The sequence below is a fragment of the Psittacula echo genome, assembly GCF_963264785.1.
Source record: "Psittacula echo genome assembly, chromosome: 5".
In the NCBI taxonomy this organism is placed as follows: Eukaryota; Metazoa; Chordata; class Aves; order Psittaciformes; family Psittacidae; genus Psittacula; species Psittacula echo.
In genome coordinates, this window is record NC_137739.1 from 80,747,989 (window position 1) to 80,766,963 (window position 18,975).

At 45.5% G+C, this 18,975-nt stretch overlaps 1 protein-coding gene across 1 annotated transcript; it reads left to right on the forward strand.

Moving 5' to 3' along the window:
* Positions 1-4,119: 4,119 nt before the first annotated feature.
* Positions 4,120-12,671, forward strand: DACT1 (dishevelled binding antagonist of beta catenin 1; the record flags this gene model as incomplete). Its single annotated transcript, XM_080619227.1, has 4 exons — positions 4,120-4,455; positions 6,593-6,725; positions 8,328-8,483; positions 10,813-12,671. 4 exons carry the CDS (start codon positions 4,120-4,122, stop codon positions 12,669-12,671), a joined length of 2,484 nt encoding a protein of 827 aa, XP_080475353.1.
* Between the last annotated feature and the right edge of the window lie 6,304 nt (positions 12,672-18,975).

Here is an 18,975-nt window from a genome sequence, read left to right on the forward strand (position 1 = left end):
CCTCCAATCGGCTGTGTTACAATAAGCAAGGAAAGCAATTGCTTTCATTTTACAATCAGGGAATTGCAACGTTCCTCAATTTCTGCAATTTCCTGCACTCATTTTAGTGTGACTGGTCAGAAATGAACCCAGGGAAAGTAACAAGTGTTAATCAGTCTCATTTAATCTAAAGTGAATTTCATAATCAGCAGAGTTGGGAGAAGGAAAAACAAATGTATGGATGGGAATACAGGGCTTTGCTCCCTGTAGGAAGAGAATAAATGGTGAGATGGGGGTCAGAAACTCTTGCCCGTTGCCTACGTATGTTGGATTCCCTTCCCATTATGCTAACCACTACTTTCTTAGGGCTCTTTTTATATCACCAGTGGCAGTCATCTGCTCTTTCTTGTCTTGTAAGTTCCATGGGGCAGGGAGCATCTCTCTATTCCCTATGAATGAGTAGTGAAGGGAACACAGTGTTTCTGCCACCTAATAATATAATCATCAGAGTTGAACCAGGATAATCATAAAAGATGAGCCATTTCATAACCGCCTCTGTACTAGACAGAATTACACCTCTCATAACATCCTAGCAACAGAGCTCCTCAATCATTGTCTCTTCTTTTTCCCTGCACATAACTCCTTGTCTCGTCCCTTCCAATTTCTATGTTTGAGTTTAGGATGGAGAATCTGGGATTATTTGTTTTTAGAGAATTTCAGCTGATTACCCCAGTGAAGTAATAGCTTTACAAGGGAGTGTAAGAGCTGTTGCCACAAGCCAGGAGGGGAATGGAAGAGACTTAAACTCAGAGGTTTTAGACTCAGATACTTATTTATTTTTTTTTCATGTCAGAGTCCTATTACTTAGCCCTTGCTAAGAGTTTAGAGATGTTTGGTTTGCTGAGATAGGGGCCTCCAGAGGTTGTCCAGTCAGAGCTAATCTGGGCAATGGGGCCTCCCTCTTATCTCACAGACTGGTTTTTCACTGGGATGATCGACTGCAGTGTGACTGAGTCTTAGTCTCTTGTTCCTTCTGTGCTTAAGATATGTTTTACTTGAAGATGATACCAAGCAAAAGCACCTTTTCTCCACATTCTCACCTTACTGTCCTCTTCTGGTACTTTCATCCGTATTCCACCACCTATGGCCCAAATTTTTCTCTTATGGATTCTTTATTTTGTTGTTTTCTGAGCAGTGTCTTCCTGAGTAAATTAGAGAGACTGATTTTCTGATCATTCTCTTTGGTCTTTCTGCTGCCTTCAAGCCCTGCTTTTCTGATCTCTCTCTCCCCTTGTCTCCATGACCTGCACTGTGCTGAGCTGCATCCTGGTTTTGGAATAGTCTTCTGTACCCCTCCCCTCATGATGTCTTTGGTCACATCTTGTTTTCCTTCTATTATTCACATAACTTGACTTTTCTTGCTGGCTGCTCACTTGCATATCTTCTCCCATGCTGTCCAGCCTCCTCATTCCTACTGCTTCTCTGGCACATTGTTACTCCTTCATCTATGGGGTTAAACCTGAGTTCCTTCAGATGCCCCTTCCCTTCCTCTTTGCTGATCCTAGGTGCACAGTGAGTCTGTTTCAGTCGAAGCTGCATTCTCCTCTCCACGTGAGGTAGGCAGACGACTGTTTTGGCAGTTCTTGTGTTTCTTTTCATTCCTGGAACCGATGTGCTGTGAAGGATGAACACAGAATTGTCATCAGGGAGTACAGGAGATGAACAACATCTCATGCTCTTTAGAGTGGGAGAGGTGACTTGGGAGGGAGGAATTGGACCAAAATCCATCACATGGTAAGTGGCAAAATAAATAAATCTTGACATTAAGGCAGATTTTATTTAGCGCTGTTTCATTTTTGAAGCAACGTCTACATTGCACAGTACACAGCAGCACGGAAATAGTTGAAATAGCTTTGCATAAATATTGCATGAAGCTTTGTGTACAGATGCATACAAGGCACAGAGCTACATGCAAAATCTGGCTAAAAAGGCTGAAGGAAAACATGGGAGCTTTCTGCTTCCATATCTGCGGAGCTTCTAGTACCCACTTCGGAATTTACCTCCACATTGCAACACTGCTTTCAGCATAAACATGCTGAGAGGGTGCTGTGTGCCAAGCTCCACACTGGAGAAAAAGACTTGGAATAGGTTTTTAGGTCAACAGGGTGGCCATAGGTTGTTGGGCAAGAGCTAAATCTATTTTGGGGCCTTTCATAGGCCCAGATACATATAACAAGTAAGGGGACAGCGGTTCAGTATGAGACTTGGGTTTTATTTCCAGTTTTGCTTAGCAACCTCAGTCAATCCTTTGCCTTTGGAGCATCACTTGTCCTTTCAGTGTTTGTCAGTTCCTCCTGTGGCTGCAATTTCATGGTCTCTTGAATCTGGCAGGATGAAATTGCTCCCCAAAGAAGTGTCCCTGCCTTCTTGGCCTGCTTATTCCTATGCCGCCTCTCTCCCCTCCCTGTTTCTGGCACTTACACCAGCATCTCCATCAGCAGCTAGAACAGCACAGCAGGCATGGATGTACTGAGCAGTATGGCTTTGCCAAGGACCAGCCACCCATACTGCATGTATTTCAGAAGTGTTACTGTGGACTAACTGTGCTCACAGACCTAATGTGGGAGGCTTCAGGTGTGATCCCTTCTTCTCCTTTTGTTTACCCCAGATAAATTCAGTTAATTTGTTCTCAAATCCCTCTGCAAAGTGAATCACAGCAAGGTGAGCTGGAATGACCTAGAGTTGGTTCAAAAAGGCACTCCTAACCCAAACTAAAATATTAACAGAGATGCACTGTGCTGACATGGCTGTGTGGTGAACCAGCACTGGGAAGAGATCAAAAGCAAAAAGCAATGGAGCTAGCTTTAGCTGTGATCATCCTCTGGGCTAATGTGTGTGGCCTCATCTACATTTGGGCCAGTATTTGTGGGGGCCTGAGAGCTGGTTATAAATGACAGGAGGAAAATGGATCTCTTCTTTTTGGAGAGTACTTTACATTGGTTTAGGAAGACTGTGAAATAATGATCTGTATCAGGTTCTTGGAACAAGGATCAACACCAACAACAGATAAAGTAGGTGTAAGGCACACTGTAAAGTATTGTCCAAACAGCATGGGAGTGGGGAGACAAATTTCATCTGAGACCTTTCAGGACCACAAACACTCATAATCTTCTGAGGAATAGAGGGAGAATGGGGAAGAGCATTTCATTATGCTCATAAAGTCAGTGAGAGCCGCTTTATGATGGACTCACATCTTTCCAAACAAACCCCGTATTGTGAAGGGCTCACTCAACTCTTTGTTCTTTCTCCTCCATTCTCCCCCCACCAGAACATCTCTGCAGTTCAGCTTTAGCTCTATTTTGATACTAACATTTTTCTGTTTTTCTTTGGCATCTGTATATCCCCCTGCCCTCCTTTCCAATTAGTGCCCATTGAAAGCCTAATTGCGGATCCCCTGCTGCAGTTAGTGTACATGCTGTATGAAGTTCACTTCATTTATGGCTTTTTTGGCTAGTCGACTCATACAGGCTTTGAAGCAACACCTTGCTAGTACGTTAATCCTTGCGCCTATGCCACAGCCAGCACGCTGAGCAAGGACTGCCATGTTCTCCTCTTCTTCCACTTTTCCCTGTTCTCGCCTTACACCCTTACCCCTTCATGCTGGGATTTCCCCCCCACTCCAGACCCATCATTTTTTTTCGGACGTGTCGCGCTGTACAAGCAACACGACACCTCTGAGTGCTGCCGGCGGTCCCTGACTGCCGTGCGGCGCTGCTGAGGTTGTGGCTGGAGTTTTTGGAGAGGTCACTGGGTAGCGCGCCCGGGTACCCCACCTTCCGGCACCCCGCCAGGCACGGCGGGGGGACGACGAAGCGCGGGGTGGGAGAAGGAGGAGGGGAAGGAGAGGGAGGAGGAAGGCGACCGCGGGCGTGGAGCCGCCGGCGGCCGGGGAGGGAACAGAAGGGAGGGGAGGGAAGGCGGGCGCGGGGCGGCGGTGGGCGGGCGCGGCAGCAGCCGGGGAGAGAGCCGGGCGCCCCGCGGCCCATTCGCGACCGGCGGCGGTGGCGGCAGCGCGGCGCTCAGCGGCGCTTGGCCCCCCGCGGGCAGGGCCTGTCAGCGGCGGCCGGCCCCTCCGCTGCGATGAAGGCGAGCCCGGCGGCAGCCGCCGCGGCGGCAGCGGGGCAGGCGGGGGGACCGCGGGAGCCCGATGCGCGCTGGCGGGAGAAGGGCGAAGCGGAGGCGGAGCGGCAGCGCACCCGGGAGCGTCTGGAGGCCACGCTGGCCGGGCTGGGCGAGCTGGAGTACCTGAGGCAGCGGCAGGAGCTGCTGGTGAAGAGCCTCCTGCTGCGGCGGCCGGCGGCCGCGGTGTCCGGGGCGCCAGGCGGGCGCGGGGAGCCGCCGGGCGAGGGGCCGCCGCCGCGCAGCCTGGAGGAGAAGTTCCTGGAGGAGAACATCCTCCTCCTGCGGCGGCAGCTGGTGAGCGGGGGGCGGCTGCGGGGCGCCGGGGCTGCGGGGCGCCGGGGCAGGCGCGCCTCGTCGCCGTGCCCTCCAGGCGGTGTGACCCGCGCGGGAACGGGGCCGCTGCCCGAGGGGTGCCTGCACATGCCGCTGTCACACCAGCACCGCGTCCCCGCCGCCCGGCCGCACTGTGCAGGTGAGGCGGCGGGGAGCAGCCGATGCCCGGGGACGGGCAGCCGCGGGCTTGAGCGAAGCGGTGGCAAATCGGTGGCGGCCGGATTTTGCCGACGTTTTGGTTGTGGCTTCGCAGATCCCCTTCGGTTTCCAGAGCCAGGCCGGCGGCCCAACTTCCATTCAAGGCAAGAGAGGCGCTGCCGTGTCCTTGAATGGAAGTTGGGAGCGAGCTCCTGGATCGCGGCACCGAGAACCCCGGCACGGGCAGGATCCGGCCCCCAAAATAAGGGATGCTTTTGTTGAAGGACGCGCTTTGTAGCTTTTGTGGGAAGAGATGGAGAGCGGCATGAAGCGGCAGATCATTTTTCAATGAAAATAGCGTACAGCTGTGCCTGGTGGTCTTTGTGCACGGCTCAGCATTTGCTTTCACCCAGGGAGAAGTTGGATTGCGTGATTTATTTGCCTGATTTCTCCCCCTCCCCTTTTTTTTCTTCCTCTTCTTTTTCTTGTTAGCCTTGTGGTTTAGTTAATTTAGGATTATTTCCTTCTCGAAATTATAAGAATAAATGATTTTTCTGCTGAGAAGGGGCTGGGTGCCGACGAGCTGTAGTGAAGGACCAGGGGATCATTACTCAAAAAGATCCAACCCCCCTAAAACCCGGGGGTTGTGGTAGCACTTTAATTTGTGCACTTGACATTGTAGATTGGAACCAGATGGGGTGCTCGGAGGAGGAGGGGTACTGGTGGCAGTAGGTGGCGCGGTGAGTAACCGCTGGAACCCATCACCCCTGCCAGCCTGGCTTCCAGCCAGCTCCCCGGTCCCCCCCAGAAATGTGGGAGAAGCCCTGGGATCGCGCCTTTGGTTCTCCAAGGATGGTGTCAAATGCCGGCTCATCTTAATACTGTTAGCATTTGCTTTCTGTTTGCCCGAGGACTGGCCCACTGGAGGGGAAGGGTTGTCCTGGATTTAATGGTTTTAGAACCAGTCCAGTTATGAGCATCAAAACTCTTTGCAATGAGCATATCAGAGCACCGCTGGGCACTGATCGAATGATGCACTTATTAAAAAAAAAGAGATAAACCTTCCTCCTGCTTCCCCCACTTTCCCCAAAGCCAGAACAATTAAAGGGTATGAAGCTACACAGATGATGGATAAGCAACATTATAATACACGCAGGGAAACTGATTGTGTTGACCGTGGGTTAATGAGTGCCTTACAGAATCATTTCTTATTGCTTATTTTATGTCATCAAATTACCTTCAGAAATAGTCTTAAAATTCATCTCACAGCAATTTTATGCAATTATAATGGGTGAAGAGGAAGAATTACTCTTCCTTCCTGCTGCATGGCAAAACTAATAAATGGGCTGTGATCCCAGCCCTAGGAATCTTGCTGTCTGTATGGTAGACTCTGAGCTAGTAATGTGCAGCAGAACAAGGCGGTTCCCACACTACAGGCACTTGTTGGCAGAGCTGTTTCGTCTCATTGTGTGAGCAGATGTGATCTTTGACTAACATCACTGTGGTGATGAGCATCCCCTATTACACTGGCAGTGCTGTCCTTTCACCCAAGTAGCCCATTTCACATGCTCAGGTCTGGTTTGGCCATATCATATGATATAGCTTTGTTGTTACAGCTGTGGTCCTGCAAAGGAGCGCTTTGCCAACACAAGTGTGTTGTATTTTGTAAATTATGGAGCGTGCTCCTTATGTAGAACTGGCTGGAAAAGACTGCAATGAGGTGCCTGCATAATTCTTCAGTTAAGTATTTACCCAGAGCATTTGTCTAGAATTTCAGGGCTTTGTTCTGTTTCGGTTTTCTGTTTTGTTTCTTTTTTGTTTGTTGGTTGTTTGTTTTTTTTTAATAAAATAATATTGTCAGAGTATTTCCACGATGCTCACATGGAGAGAGCTGATCGCCTTTGGACCCTCTTCATGTCTGCCCCACTGATGGAGCTGATGGTTTTTGTCTTGTTTCCAGAACTGCTTGAGGAGGAGGGACGCTGGCCTATTAAATCAGTTACAAGAGCTGGATAAGCAAATAAGTGATCTCCGCCTGGACGTGGAAAAAACGACAGATGAACACCTTGAGACAGACAGTCGTCCAAGTTCAGGTAAGGCAAATATTCAGTAAAATGGAGCCTCCCTTGGTACCTGGAATTAAACTGGCTGTAGTTTTCAGTACTACAACAGTAAATGTCTATAGCATGGCCACCTACTAGCAAAATTCACCTACATTGGAAAGGTTGTCATTTGTAGACAACATATTCAGAGGAGCACTTCAAGCTTAATTAGACTTTTAGTGTTTGGGATATGTTTTTTTTCAAGGTCACTCACAAATTAATTCAAAAAGTTCTAATTGTCCTGTGTATTAGGAAGGAGGCTGCAGGGAAAATGATGAAAGGAAGCACCACCAACAGGAGGAAGATGCCAAAATTGATCTTACAGCCAGAAAGAAACAGTGAATAAACAATTTGATCCCCCATATATTGAATTTCATCCCATTGTAATTGTGTTGAAGCCAGTAAATGGTATTTAACTATGGGGAACCTTTCCTAGAGGCATCCAGACTTGTTCTGAAGACAGTAAAAAGTGGGGAATCCACCAATTTGCAATTGTTACAACTATTGGGAATTTCTAATCTGAATTTGACTTGTTCCAGCCATGATTTTTTTTATATGCTTTTCTCCCAGAAAGGTCTTTTTTAGTACCCAGCTTTTTCTCCTCTTTGAGGTGCTACACAGTATAATTTCTGACTTTTTTTAATGAGCTAAACAGATCAAGTTCATTAAGTCATTCGTTTCAAGGCATTTTTCCAAGCTCTTAAATAGCTTTGTGGCCCCTTTCCAATTTTTTAGCTTTGTTTTAAGCATGCTGGATTCAAGGACTAGGCACACCATTCCAATGTCCTTCTTACTAGTGCTGTATAGACTGCTGAAGTAATTTCCCTGCTGCTATTCATTAGTCTCTTAGTACATCCAACAATCTCATTAGGGGTTTTTTGCCATATCATTAAGCTTGATTGAGCTGCTTTTCCATGCTGACTAAGTCCTTTCCAGGATTATTGTTTTTCAGGATGCATCGCCATTCCATAGGCATGCCCTGCGTTCCTTATTCCTAAATGTACAATGTACATTTTGATTAGGGTATGTCGTAATTTTCTTGAGTAGTCCCAGTTTACCAGGAAATTAAATTTTCTGGGCCTACACATTATTTACCATTATTCTTCTTTTGTGTCATCCTCAAATACTATATTTATCTCCAGAACTTTGAGGAAAATAATGGATAGCATTGGGTGCAACACTTGGGAAAAATTCTGTAGTCAAGTAGCTGCAGAGTCTGTCTTGGAAGTAAAATACACTCTTAAATGAGTAAGCTGTCAATCACAGCCTGGATCCTTTTTGCTAAAATCTGAAAATCCCTGTAGAGGTTAAAACCCCAGCCCCTGTAAAGGTTAAAAAAGAGTTCGAAATTTCATATGCTAAGTAACGTTCTGCTTTTCTACCTTTAAGTGCTTTACTTTTAAACAGAATCCTTCATAGCACTAAGGATATTACTAAATCGTGCACTATTTTTTGGTGTGGCTGAATGAATACCCACTACTAATTGCAATAGAGTAAGCCAACATAAACATGAGCTTGACTGCCTTTCTAAGGACACAAATGGTAACATTGTGTAGACATAACTAATATAAATCCAAACTCTTACTTTTGTAGGGTTTTATGAGCTGAGTGATGGAGCTTCTGGATCTCTCTCCAATTCATCTAACTCTGTCTTCAGTGAGTGTTTATCCAGTTGCCATTCTAGCACTTGCTTTTGCAGCCCTTTGGAGGCAACACTGCATATCTCAGATGGACGCCCTAAATCTGCAGGTATAGTAAAAGCAGGTCGAATACATCGTACTCCAGGAGGTGGCTTTGGCTTTGGAAATAACTGCCTCAGGAGTATCTGGATTGGATTAACCCTTCTTCCTTTCATTTGATGTATTATGCTCTGAAAAGATTTCAGTGCCTGTCACGTACATGGGTCATGAGGCAGGACCGTTTGCCCTCTACTAGTCCAGTCTTACATGCGAATATGGCACTAAACATCTGAAAATAACACATGAAAATATGACAGCTTCTCTACCCAGTAGAGGGCAGTGGTACCTATACACATAAACATGTTAGTCAGCTGATCTTTTACAGTTCTTATGCTTTAGAAAAGCGTTTCTAGTAAATAGCAATAAAGATAACTCATAGCCATGTCCTAATTAAAGTGACAAAGTAAGGGGTGGTTTAGGAGGTCAGAGTGCATGTCAGTGTGCTTTTAGCAATCACTTTGTTAGTTCTGATGGTCCTCAACCCCCAGGTGACCATGCTGAGGTGTGTCCTGCATTCATAGAGAATAAACAAATAGACATCATGGACAGGGAAAAAATACTTTGTCTCTTTGATCTAGAGCTATTGACTTTCCTTGAACACTAGGCTGAAGATACAAGCCTTAATGTGTGGGATCGTTAAATAGGAAGGCCTTCTCTGTCTGTTGTCCAGAAAGGACGCTTCAGTAGGACTTTGTGATCAATCCCTATTGGTTGCAGACATTCAAAAGCCTTAGTTCATTCTGGGTTATAGACTAGGATGCTTCTAACCGTAGTATTTCCAATTTCCATTCTGCTCTTTAAGGTTAACTTATAGTGATCTGTTGTGAATCAAGGGCAAAATAACTCATGTTCTTCTAACTGAAGTGGGAAAATGCAGCCTGGGAAACATTCATTCTGAGATGCTGAGAAGTCCTCTAAGTTACCTTTTGAGCAGCTTGAGGTAATTTAATGCTCCCCATTGTAAGGTGTATGTGATCTTAATTGGCCATACATATAAACATACACAAGGAATTCCAGCTGACTGCATTGCTATCTTTTTCTGTGTACATCACGAATCCCTAAAACTCTCATTATTCTCTTATACTGTCTCACTTTTAGAGATGAAATTTCACAAGCTGGCATGTTTCAAAGAGGTGTCAACATTTTGCCTACATTTCCTGACCCTGACATACAATTTAGGAAACATGAGAACGCTGTACGATGATCTGGAGGAAGTTCATGCTCCTAACCTTGTTCTCCCTCTCCTGCTCACACAGGAACATCACCTCTGCCAGCTAATTTCAGCAACGTCTGTGAGACCTCTTTTAAAATAAGCCTTAGATAAGTGATGAGCACTGAGTATTTGAAGATGAATGCCCTGCCTGAAGTTTCTAGCCCAAGGGTAGAAAACAGGACTGACAGTCATCTAGAAGGATCATTTAGATTGTACCCCTACCCAAGAAGACAAGGGCAACATAAACTTAAGAAAATAATAATCTTAGGTCTTGGGTGCTTCAACTGAAGCTCTGCTCCTAAGGCCCCTTACCTCCTGAGTAAGCACCTCAGCCATTAAATCTGACTCATGCATCTTGAAATGCACTGGATTTCTCTTACAGAATTCTCTTTGCAGAGCCAAGGCTAGGATGTCATCTGGATTGACCTGCATTCTTTGTACTTGTGAGGAAAGATGAGCCTGTTTCTTGTTCTTTAACCTTTTATTGCTCAAAAGGAGCACCTGTTATTATTATTAGCCTTATTCTAGCTATAAAATCATTCTGATGATAATAATAACAACAATACAATTAGATTTGGATTTTTTCTGACCCACCATATGCTTGATAAAATCTGGAAGTGAAATTTGTCAATAATCTGAAAAAATTCAGTGGTCTCTTGTCTATATTTTTTATGTTTGTTCTTGGGTTTAGCAAAATAAATTATAAAATTCATACATACTGAGGCTTGCAGTGAGTTTTACAGGTAGCTGTGTAACACATGAGCATGAGACCCTTAGAGACTTATGGGTGGCCTGAAAGTAAAATAGGAAGCTCTTAGCAACCTAGGGACAGGTTTGAAACCAATGTAAATGTTCATTAGGGTTGTGATTTTTATTTTTTTAACCATGTAGTCATATTGGAGGAAGTCTTACATAGAGTTAGAAAGAGTCTCAGAGAAGAATAGCGCTGCTTTTATATTGCTTGAATAGCATCCCTGTTTCGAGTTTTCTACCATTTGCATAGTGCTGCTATAGTTAAAATATGGCATTGTATGTGTAGATGGGACCAGCATCCTTGGTGGCACGTGAAAAACATAGCAGAACTGTCCCTGGCAGGCTCTCTAAACATTTCTAAAATGCCTTTCAGATCTCATAGGCTGGATGGACTATAATAAGGAAGGCCAGAATGAGGACCAGCCTGCAGGCTCTGTCTGTCGCTCTTTGTCCACACCGCACTCAAATTCCCTCGATGTCGTTGCAGATGTGCATCCAAAGTACCAGTGTGATTTGGTGTCTAAAAACGGGAACGACGTCTACCGGTACCCCAGCCCCCTCCATGCGGTAGCTGTGCAGAGTCCCATGTTTCTTCTGCCCGTGACTGAAAACCCCCAGCGAGAAGAGGAGAGGTTTGATTGTGATATTAGCGACATTTGTGCTGGATCTGAAATGGACTCGGGAAAATCCGCCAATGCCTTTCTCTCACAGAGCTCCTGGCCAGTGCCATGCCCTTCCACCAGCAAGAGGATAGACAGTTACATCTTAAGCCTGGTTCAGAAAAAGACTCATGCGGTAAGGACTAACAAACCCAGGACAAGTCTCAATGCTGATCCCACCAAAGGGATTTTGAGGCATGGAAGCATGTGCGTCAGGCAGCCTGCAGGGCTGGTGCCTCATGGTAACATCATGAACCTGAAGAGCTCCAAGCAAGCAGGTTTGTCTTCTGGTGGAAGCACTGCTGTGGATGACACTGCACCTTCCCCACTAAAGCAGAGGCCAAGGGAGCCAGCTGGTGAGCAGCTGGAGAGTAGGAAGGCACCTTTGCCAGCATCTTTCCTTCCTGGCACAACAAGTGAACTTCAGAGCAAGCACCTACCACGGGCCATCAAACCATCACCTCCAGAGCACAACTGCAACGCAGTGGCCCCTGCAGGGGACGTCCCTAAGGAGAATGGCCAGGTCTTTGCAGCGTCTCCCAAAGAGAGCCCAGGGAAGCCCGTGGTGCTGCAGCCAGAGAACAGGGTCAGCCAGCCTCCCAAAAAAGTCCTGCTGAAGAGCAGCTTGCAGGCACCTCGCTCCTTGTCACCTGCTGTGGAGGACAGGCCCGCGCTGGATTTCAAAAGCGAGGGCTCTTCCTCCCAAAGCCTGGATGATGGGTTGCTGGTGAACGCCCAGTACATCCCGGCCCAGCAGCAAAGCATGAAGCTTCACAAAGGCACCCGAAATGTCAAGATTTTGAAAAGCTCTGCGCTGAAACACAGACCCCACCTTGCCAACGGGCTGGAAAACGGTTCTCAGACCTTGCGGGAGAAAACCAAGCCAGTGGGCAAGAAGTGCCGCTTTCCTGAGGAGTTGGATACAAATAAGAAACTGAAAAAGCCCTCCTCACGGGGGAAGAGAGGCAGTGGCTTGCAGCCGGAGTCAGGTCTACAGAGTCGGCAGGCTGGTCTGCACAGATCTGCCATCCGATCCCACGGGCATGGCCGGGAGGTTGTGGTGGCCAAGCCTAAACACAAGCGAGCTGACTACCGCCGGTGGAAGTCATCGGCGGAGATTTCCTATGAGGAGGCCCTGCGGAGGGCGAGGAGGAACCGTCGGGATGGTGTGGGGGTCTACTCACAAGTCCCCCTGCCCTACGTCAGCCCATACGCCTATGTGGCCAGCGACTCGGAGTACTCAGCAGAGTGCGAGTCCTTGTTCCACTCCACCGTGGTAGACACGAGTGAGGATGAGCAGAGCAACTACACAACGAACTGCTTTGGAGACAGTGAGTCAAGCCTGAGTGAGGTGGAGTTTGTAGGGGAGAGCACGACCACCAGCGACTCTGATGAGAGCGGGGGCCTCATTTGGTCTCAGTTTGTCCAGACGCTCCCCATCCAAACAGTCACGGCACCAGAGCTGCATGAAAATGCAGCAAAAGCCTTTGTTAAAATCAAAGCCTCACATAACCTCAAGAAGAAAATCCTCCGCTTTCGGTCGGGCTCCCTGAAGCTTATGACAACTGTCTAGTGAAGGTGACTTGGTGGAATGTATCTGCTTCTGCTTTCCAAAGCAAGGTGCTTTTCTGTATATATTTCCACAGATTTTTCTCTCTTTTTTTTTATATACAAATATTTAAAACTTAAGGTAAATTATGTCACTTGTCTTCAGAACTTGGGTGGATACTAGTGCCTTTTACGTGGAAATAAAAGACCGTTATACTCATTTAAAAAGAAAAGAAAGGTAACACTGCCATTTCAGTGGTGAACAGCCTCCAGTGCATGATGTCAGAAGGCTTTGAAGTAGGGCTAATGTTCCTGGGAATGGATCTCCCTTGCCTAGATTTTCCTGTTCTGGGTCTTGTACAGAATATCAACAGCTTAAGATCATAAGTTTTTAGGGAATAAAGGGGAGGGAGTGTGGGTGGTCTTCATGTATTGCTTGTCCCTTTCTGCTGCTCCTGTTGCCACATCTTGAACTTCCTCCTGGCTGTCTGGCCTGGTTTCTTCTTGGTTTTTTTTTGTTTTGTTTTATTTTTTTTTTTATTTTTTTTATTTTTTTTTATTTTCTTTTTTTGTTTTTTGTTTTGTTTCTGATTTGTTTGTTCTCTTCTTGAAACTCACCCCCGTGTCCTCCCCCAACCACCCCCCACCAGGAAAGTGCTCCTGTTTTATTTGACTTTGAGGTTAAGTCGCCTTCTCTGGAGTACACTCTGCTCCTATCTCCTGGGAGTCCCACTGTGGATGGTGGTGGTGTTCAGAGTAACTTGTTGGAGCAGCTGACCAGGGCTTAGTAACTTCAGTATATTGTGTAAAACTGCTTTTGAAAAAGAAAAAAAACCCATATGCATGTCATGTGCATGAGTATCAGTAGTTTTAATATTCCCGTTGATGTCCGATTTACTGTACATCATCAATGGCTGTTTTTATATATATATATCATTGTGTAAATTAATATAACACATCATATGCTGTAATAAACAGTCTGTTTTAATACTTTTTAAAAGTTTGTTACATTGGTACAGACCCAGTCAATGGTTTTATGTTGGCGTTGGCACCACTTAGGTATCTGTGATGTGACCTGTTAACGTTCCTTGCATTTAGCCATGCAGGAAATGGAGCAAGTTTAAAATGTTGCTGTGGATGTGACCTGTGCTTTGAGGAAGCTGGATTGTCATGGATCCTCTTGTTTCTTTCTGTAACTTGTATTTTTTTTAACGACAAGGTGAGATTTAGTTGCTATAGGCATCTTCAGGCTGTTGCTTATGGGCAGCTCGTGATGTGGAACAGATAGGAATGTAGTATTAGTCTTCCTTGTTGTCAGGGTGCTTGCAGACTTTGGTTAGTACAACACAGAGGCAGATGGTAGGCTTCTGTAACCAAATAGATCTGTGTAACACAGTGGGTGTCCCCCCTGAAACGTCCAGTAAATGAATCCCCAAGAACTGTGTGCTCTGGGAGCTGGGCTGGGTGGAGGAGAGCGTAGACTTGCTGACCTTGGTGCTCTCTTTAGATGTGGTAGCTGACCGTGTAACAACCCTGACAAGGTTATGGAAAGAAGTGACAATTGTGTCACCCACTGGTCTTTATCTCAGTTTCTTTCTGTAGGACAGGAGAGCACAGGAGAAAGGAGCTAACCCTAGACAGCACTGCTTCCCTTCACAGCAACAACATTGACATTGCCTGGGGGGAGGCTGGAGGTTTATGCTAGGCATGACTGATGGAGCAGGCTCAGAGGTTGGGCTGGTTTCTGCAGGTTCATCTACTCTGGCATTTGTGAAGCAGTAGCCATACAACTGGTGTGGATGCTGTGACTGATAGAAATTTCAGGGATATATGTGGAGACTGTCCGTTCTATAGCAGGATCTGAGCAGACACCTTCCTTTGTGGTTCCTCTGTGTCTTTTCTGCTGTCACCCACCTGGAAGGCAGAGCAGTTTTCTTCTCAGGTTTCCTTGCATTGCAAATGTAGGAAGGAGAGATCCACCCAGAATTAAATTTCTCTGGGAGCGGCTTCTGAGAAAGTGGAAACACTTTTTCTGAGTGGCAGATTTTATTTTTCTTAATCTGCAGTATAGTAAATCCATATCTATAAAATGTCACTCTCAGTTTTCCCCTTTTTTGTTAGAGGAATGCTGATTTCTATAAGGGATTTTGAAGTATGGTCACAAGGTTCTGGATTCAGTGACCCAAATAGTCCTTGCACTTTCATCTCCCATGATGACAGGAAAAGCTGTAACTCATCTTATCTGGTTGTAACTCTCCCATTGTTTTACACATGGAAGGGTAGCTTATTGATATATATAAATATATATATACATGTACAAAAATTTTATATGTTGATGTAGAATGATTCATCCAGAAATTAGTGGACAATGACTGCCACTGTAGAGACTTTAAACATGTCATCACTAAGGTTAAGCAGCAGCTTAACGCATTCCCGTTAATAATTGATGGGTGTTATATCAAACGGAGGGAATGTCAAGAAGCTTGTTGAAGCTACGAGTTTCTTTCCTAGAATATCTCTTAATCATCCCACATAATCTCTCCTTGAGTGAGAAAAACATGTGCAAATCCCTGTAAATCTCCTCAAAGGTGTAGTAGAATAGCAGAGAGGATCTTCAGACATGCACTCTGCCTCTCTAGCTGTAAAGGAGCCACTGGTGATAAGACAAACTAACCAGTGGCTTTGGGATGATGAGTTTTAAGAAGTGAGCTGCTAAATAGTTACTTTTTAGGTAATTGATTAAAAATGGATGATAAAATAGCCACCAAATATTGCTAAGACTGTATCAGCTGCAACAACTCTATTCTGCAGTACTCTTGTTGCAGAACAGACAAGGAAATGGGCTGATGCTATTGCCATCTTAATTGCATTTGAGTCTTTCCAGTTTGGGGAAGGAATTTTCCTTTTCCTACATGATAGAGGTAAACATCCAGAATCCTTTAAATAGTCCTAGTTTTGTCTCTCTTTCCTTCCCCTCGCCCCTGTTTTTTTTTCTCTTAATAAAAGATATTATAGTGCTGGAAAAGTACTTGGTATAGTCCAAACACACAATGCACATTCTCTTCTCTGGTCCTGATTTCAGAAACACATCTAAGTTTTTGCAACATTAGGTTGAAAAACATCTGCTAATCTTGGAGACCAGTTAAATATCTGGCACTTGTTTAAAGCTACCTGGCTTTCTAGCTCCACAGCTTTAAGTCCTTGCCAGTGCATTTTTCATAATGTTCACATTTTAATTATCCCCAGTGTTTATATAGGTTTTGGAAGTTTGAAGTGTGAATGTTTCATTGCACTGGGGCCTATTTCAAGGTGGGGGCAGCTTGTGGAGAGAAGGTTTGGGATTAGCTGCCTCTGTGCTCCATATATAGCTGAGTACAGGAAAGTACAGAAGCATATGCTTAACATAAAGACTAAGAGCAGACTCCTTTTGCTGGGTTCCCTGCAATTCAGGTTATATGGTGTCGCTGCACAACTTTGAAGTACCATCTCTCCCACTGCAGGAATCAGCGCCATGCACACTCTGAAGTGCTGTCACCTGAAAGGGGTGACGGTGTCACTGGGTGGTCTGCCTTCCAGCAAGCTCTTTGGGTCTGCCTTCTGCTCCCTAACCCCAGCCACCAGCTGTGGGTCAGTGGATAATGAAGCAAGCTGTGTCTTGTGCATGTGTGGCGTCAGAGAGAGGCCCCAGCATTGTGCCTACATGTCCTGACTATGTGTGGCCCCTGTTGTGGACCTCACACTTGTCATGAGAAATTTGATGTGCCAGTGGTGCAAGGATCTGTACAGCTGGCTCTGAAGGAAAGGTGGGAATGGAGAGTCCCATACATGGAGTGGTCTGATCCTGATTCATCCTCATTTCCAGGAGAGGCTCAAAGAAGAGGTGTTTCAGTCTAATGCCTAGGTCAGTAAGACTTGGCTAAACTCATCTCATTTCTGCCAGCACTCTTTAAATGATCAAGGCCTCTATCAGGACTGCCAGTTGCTGAGGTGCTTCAACCATCTGGCCAAGTCCTGCAAGTACTTTACTGGGATAAGTGATAAGCTCTAGTCCCCCAGGTCTGTTCTGACCTTCCAGCACAAACCCTGCTTATATAGAGACTGTAGGTCCCAGCCCTTTGCAGCTTTTCCTGTCCTGTGGCTTCAGAGGGAATCTGCCCATCCCTTACAAGTTTTCTAGGTTTATTCTGGCTTGGGTTTTATCCTGGATAAAGATTGGCAACAGATTCTCCACGACAGAGTGCTGTGCCTTCACTAATCCCAAATCTATGTTTGTTGGCCCAGAGAAAGCTCAGGTACTTCTCAGGTGGCAGCCAGCAAAGCCATCCCTGAGGGACCTGCATCCCTTTCTGCCACAATGGGCAATGAAGGCTTTTGTTAGTTGTGATCACTACTGAGCAAATGGTTGACCACCACGGGCACAGCTCTCCCTCAGCTTGTGACTTTTCTTGCAGGACAGGGGGGAAGAAACACATGAATATTTTGAGGAAGCACAAACATCTAAAGACATTTTTAATAACTTCAACACCTAACAGGTACATTTGGAGTAGCCAACAATGACACATACAACTGAGCTGCTAGTATAAAAACCAAAACCGGTCTCAAGTCTGCAGTGTCCTGGGCACAGTACAGAGAGGGTACTGTGAACCAATGGAGGCAGTTCATAAATCCCAGGTCCATCTTTCAAACTTGCTTTTCTCCTGAATTTCTTTGAACCTCCGAGGAATTGTGTTGAGGCTCCTGCATGGCATGATGTTTCTTTCTGTAACTAAATGTGATAGATGGAGGTCTGTAGTGAGAAAGAATTGCTCTGGGGTTTAAAAAATCCCACAATGCTGGAATGAGGACACATGGACACAAATGATCAATCCATTAAAAAGGGATAATAGAAAGATAGAAGGAATGTTTTGCAGCAGGGAATTTGCTGCCACAGGAAACAGTGAGGCAGACATAATATCAGCAAGTTCAAAGGGGTTAGAGAAGGTAGGGAAGGATGTGTGCTGTAGCATCCCCAGGCAGTGACTGTGGATGCTAGGAGTGTGAGGTGAATGGACTGCAAATAGTGGCCAGGCCTGTGTGCTCCCCTGAAGGATTGTCTTCCTGCAACTGCTGAAGCACCAGTAGCTGGAGGAAATGCACCATCCTGCTGACCCAGTGGGCCATCTCCTATATTCCTGTGATCGCAATGTAGCTGATGGGAGTTGTCTATACAATCGAATTCATTCTTTGTTAGTCTTTTGTTCTCTGAACTGCTGCTGAAGAAGAGTTCTGCATTGCTTTGGAAAGAAGTTCACTTTGCACATTTGGCTGATGGTGGCATGCATTTATTCAGACTATGGACATGTGTTTCTGGTCACTCTCCTCTGATGGAAGAATAATTCCATCTACCTTTACACATGGGCAGTCTGTGATGAAGTGCTCTGTTACAGTGAGCATTGTCCCCCTGTAATGCAAACACTGTTACTAATTTATAATCCATGTATTAGTCTACCACGTTGGGCAGCAATTTTACATCCTACAGTTACTTCTAAACTGTAGGAAAACCTGTTGACCTCTGTACCAAACGAACTGACCTAGTGACAGAGTGCATCTACTGCACATTGCCTTAGGACTTTGCTGTCCTTGGAGAGTTTTTCTCTCCCTCTGTGTCCACATTTGTTCTTTTTTTTGGAGCAACAGAGCAGCCTGGAAGCAAGTCCTGTGGTCTTCTCTACTTCTGCTGATTTGGACAGCAGAGGAGTTTTGGTGCATGCTAGCTAGATGCCTTTGGGATGCCAACACAAATGGTCCACTCCAGGGACACAGAAAATGTGCTTCTACCTGGACAGGTACATTGGGGTCTGAACCAGTACTGGCTCCCTAGAATAGCTTCCTATCAAAAAATGTGGACAAGTTTGGTCCAAATGACATTGAGGACCAGACTAAATCTAGGCTGAAGTAAAAACACTTGAACTGTGCATATTGTACTTGTGGGGACCTCAGTTTAGACCTGCTCCCTTTGTGTTGAATGACTTGTTAATGTAAACAGACATAAACAGAACCTCTCTTTCAGTTAATGGCCTTTGTTTCCATGCTGTATTCCTTTAAGATCAATAAAGTATATTAACATTAATAACTTGATTTCACTGAGCCAAGCTCTGAAAATCTGGCTTTTGTTCTTTTAAAAGGAGTTGGAAGTCCTAGGAACTAAGATTTTCATGACAATGCTGAAGGAAAATCTGTATGATTTGGACACTGACCTTATGATGTAATGGCTTTGTAAGCAAATTAAGTGTTTTCTCCCAAAAAAGTTCAAGTCTTTTGTGGTCAAGGGCAGGAAGTTGGAAAACTTG